Raw genomic sequence first — 3,528 nt, 5'->3', positions numbered from 1 at the left:
GTACCGCCCGGGGCGCGGGCTGCTGCTCTACTACCAGTACGGCCTCGGCTTCTACCTCTCGGAGTGCTTCTCCCACCTCGCCGATCGCGACATCAAGCGCTCGGACTTTTTGGAGTACGTCATCCACCACTTCGCGACCATCGCCCTGATCGTGCTCTCGCACTGCGCCTACGAGCACCGCTTTGGCGCCTACGTCCTGTTCCTCCACGACGCCAGCGACATCATGCTTGCGGTGAGCAAGGCCCTGAGCTACGTCGTGAAGGCCGCGGAGGAGAGGGAGCAGCGGGCGGCGAGGGACGGAGGAAAGCGCGCCGAGTCTGCGGAGGCCCCGGCGTCCCTCCTCTACAAACTCGTCTTCAGCGGCACGACGGTGCTCGTCTGCTTTGCCGCCTTCATTGCGACGTTTTTCTTCTTCCGCCTCGTTTGCCTGCCGTCCCTCGCGTTGGCAACGGTGGGGCTTGCGGTGAATCTGCGCAAGTGCACATTGTGCTACTGGGTGTTGGTGTTTCTCCTGCAGGTGGTGCTGCAGGGGCTGCACGTGTACTGGTTTGCGCTGATTGTGAGGCTGGCGGTTCGGACGATTTTTGGTGGCCCGCTTGCGGACATCCGCTCCGACGACGACGACGACGACGAGGAAAGTAACAGGGATGGCGCCAGAGACGTGTGCCTTGCCGCGACGCCTTTGCCTGAGAAGGAAGTTTCAATTGTTAGCAAGGAAAACTGATGTTTGTAGTATTTTTGTTTGTGTTTTTGTAGCACGCGCTGCGCTAACGACGCTCCTCCCACTCTTTGTGTTCTCTCAGTTTTTTTTGTTTGCTTTCACCCAATACATGTGCCAGCCTCCTTCTGGAGACTTTTTAACCTCACCCCTGTTTCTTTGTGTGTGTGTGTGTTGGCTTGCGTTGTATCGTTACGCGCCATGGCGGTGCCTCGGCGTGTCCTTTCGGTGGGCGCTCCCTGCGCGTGCGGGGGGCACGCTGACAAAGACGTAGAAGCCCGCACGCCCACACAATGCTCGCTATCACGCGTCCTGCGGGTGCTCTTCTGACGTTGGTGGTAGGAAGGGGGGAGAAATGCGGGCTGCCGCGGCTTGTTGCCCATGTGTGTGTGTGTGTTTTCTTTTGTGCAATGCCTGCTTGCCTGTACTACAGCTGCCTTTGCATGGCGCCTCTGCTTCCACCGCTGCTTCTTCTCTTTCTTTGCGTTGTTGCGGTTGCTGCTGCTTGCGTCCCACGCTCTTCGGAGTAGTTGTAGCGTGGCGTGCGAGCGAGCGAGCGTGGACGATGTTTTCCATTTCAATTTTCGTGCTGTTCCTGCTGGGCTGGGTTCTGCTCTGCTGCGTGTTTTATTGCTTCTTCTGGAACCGGCGACGGCAGCAGCAGAGCGAGGCCGGAGAGCATAATCCGGGGTTTGCCACGGCGCCGGTGCCGCAGCCGCGGGCGGAGAATCCGCAGCCGCAGAACTACGCGTACGGCCCCGCCCCGGCGCCGCAGCAGTTCTCTTCGTGGGGGCTGCCGCTAGACCAGCACCCGCCGCCGGCCGCGGCACCGGCGCCGCCGACCACCTACTCCCCTCCTGGCGACTCCGTGTTTGTGTACGGGCAGGCGGAGTACATCCCGCGGCCGAGCAATGGCTCGGTCTACGACGCCGTCGTGGTAGGCAGCACCAATGAAGCCAGAGGGACCCAGCAGGGTAAAGCGCAGAAGTGAGCCAAAAGAAAATAGAACTTAAAAAAAAAGGAAAATGGATGAGGAGGTCTGCCGTCGTGGGGGGTTGTCGCTACGGATACATGGAACGGGATGGAGCGAGACACACGTAGCACCGCCATGAGGGACTCTTTGTTCACTAGTTGCACATGTTTTTTTTGTCACTTGGTTTCCTCTTTTTTGCTTAGGCTCATTGTTATTAGAAGCGCGGGGGAGGCATTTCTGGTCGGGCGGCAGCTAGGCAAACGTTTGAGTGTTTTTCTTTGTTTGTATCCCCTTTGGTTCCTTTTCTTCTTTTTTCTAATATGCAAATTGTTGTTTGTTTGTTTTTTTCGTTCTCGCTCTTTGTGTGTGTGTGTGTGTGTTTATGGGGGGGGGGTTCGATGCTACCGCAATGGGAGGCAGCGTGTGCAGTTCCCTTCCACTTTGCCTTTTTTTTCTCGTGTTCCCCACCCATTGCTGCCTCTGCCCTCTGCACGGCGGGTCCGCTGGGTTGCGGTGCATCTCGTTTGAACTCGGCCTGTTGTTGGCCCATGAGCGCTGGGCGAAGATGCTCCGCGGCGTGCATGTGTGCGTCAGAGAGAGGAATAGTGGAGGAGAGGTGCTGGGCGCACGCTGAGCCAATCCGGGGATTTCATTGCCGTTCGCCCCCTCGCCCGCTCTCTCACGGCCTCTACGGGATTACGAGGGGCGCAGCCGCGGCTAGGCGCACAATACTTCGTGGGCGGTGCACGCTCATCTTTTTTGTTTTGTTACTCTCTTGATGACTTTCTCATTCTCCTTTATTCACTCTTCCGCTTCACTCCCTTTGCCGCCCTCCGGGCCACTGTCGCCTGCGATTCCTCCCTGGGCGAGGCATTCCGCTTCCGGCGCAGCAGCCAACAGAAAGCGGCTCTGCTGCCGGTGCAGCAAAGTGCGGTGACGGGCGGCTTTCTCCACTTTTTGCGTCCTTTTCCACCCAACCCCTGCACTGTCACACGCCTCTTTGACCCCGGTGTTTCCAGACACGCGTGGATGCCACGGCACCCACAGCAGCAGCCTTCCACCCCTTCCCCCGCTTTTTCACTTCTCATTGCTTCAGCTCATCGCAAAAATGGAAGATGCAGATATTAAGATCGCCATGATTGGCGTGTTTGTTATATTTGTGGCCGCCTTCATAGCACTTGTAGTAATGTTATGGAGGCGAAACCTGGAGGCCAAAAGGCGGCGAAGGCAGCTGCAGAGACTGCGGGACTGCCCGCCGGCCGAGCCGTTTGCGCCGCCGGCGCCGCTGCCGGCGATTGTTGACGCGGCGGTGGTGTTCACGTCCCATGAGGAGGCGCAGCGCCACGTCGAGGCAGGCGTCGCGCCGATCACGCGCGTGCACAGCGAGCAGCAGATGCCTTGTTTTTGCGCTTCCCCTGGCCGCCTCGGCAGCCCCGGCGCCGCGGCGGAGGGGAACGTCCTGCCTCGGGCCGCGCCCGGGGCGGTTATGCGGGGCTTGCCCATCGACCGCGGCCGCGGCCTGCCCAAGGTGGACGCGGACAGCTGCGGCTTGCGCCACCTCCCCGGGACGAGGTACCAACTGCGCGCCGCCAACGTCGTCTACGGCGAGGCGTCGTACCTCCCGGGCAGCGGCGGTGCGGCGTCGGAGGAGGAGGGACGGCCTGGGGCGGCCTCGCAGTCCCCGGGCGAGGGCCAGCGCCCTTGATGCCTTTTGCTGCCTTCCGGTGGCAGCGACCGAGTGCGTGGTGTCGGCTTGCCCTTTCTTGGCCGCCCGTTGCCTCCCTTCCCCACCGGCCCCTCTGTGCCGTCGCCAACGCCCGGCCCCGCGGATCCAGTG

The 3,528-nt window shown here is 60.7% G+C and overlaps 3 protein-coding genes across 3 annotated transcripts, besides 2 other annotated features; all 3 read left to right on the top strand.

Moving 5' to 3' along the window:
* Tco025E_09545 (dihydroceramide synthase) lies at positions 1-724 on the top strand (the record flags this gene model as incomplete). The annotated part of the gene is made up of 1 exon (XM_029376359.1): positions 1-724. A coding segment is annotated over one exon (724 nt), but the record flags the coding sequence as incomplete, so codon positions are not given.
* A 559-nt stretch (positions 725-1,283) lies between these two features.
* Tco025E_09544 (uncharacterized protein) lies at positions 1,284-1,709 on the top strand (the record flags this gene model as incomplete). Its single annotated transcript, XM_029376358.1, has 1 exon — positions 1,284-1,709. One exon carries the CDS (start codon positions 1,284-1,286, stop codon positions 1,707-1,709), a length of 426 nt encoding a protein of 141 aa, XP_029223520.1.
* A 309-nt stretch (positions 1,710-2,018) lies between these two features.
* Positions 2,019-2,052: a sequence feature (A-rich).
* Positions 2,053-2,071: a microsatellite.
* A 728-nt stretch (positions 2,072-2,799) lies between these two features.
* Positions 2,800-3,396, top strand: Tco025E_09543 (uncharacterized protein; the record flags this gene model as incomplete). The annotated part of the gene is made up of 1 exon (XM_029376357.1): positions 2,800-3,396. The coding sequence occupies one exon, from the start codon at positions 2,800-2,802 to the stop codon at positions 3,394-3,396; it is 597 nt and encodes a 198-aa protein (XP_029223519.1).
* Between the last annotated feature and the right edge of the window lie 132 nt (positions 3,397-3,528).

Source organism: Trypanosoma conorhini, assembly GCF_003719485.1.
Source record: "Trypanosoma conorhini strain 025E chromosome Unknown Tco_14.4_contig_01164, whole genome shotgun sequence".
NCBI classification, from domain to species: Eukaryota; Euglenozoa; class Kinetoplastea; order Trypanosomatida; family Trypanosomatidae; genus Trypanosoma; species Trypanosoma conorhini.
Note: the sequence above shows the minus strand (reverse complement) of the source record. Positions and strands in the feature narration are given on the sequence as shown.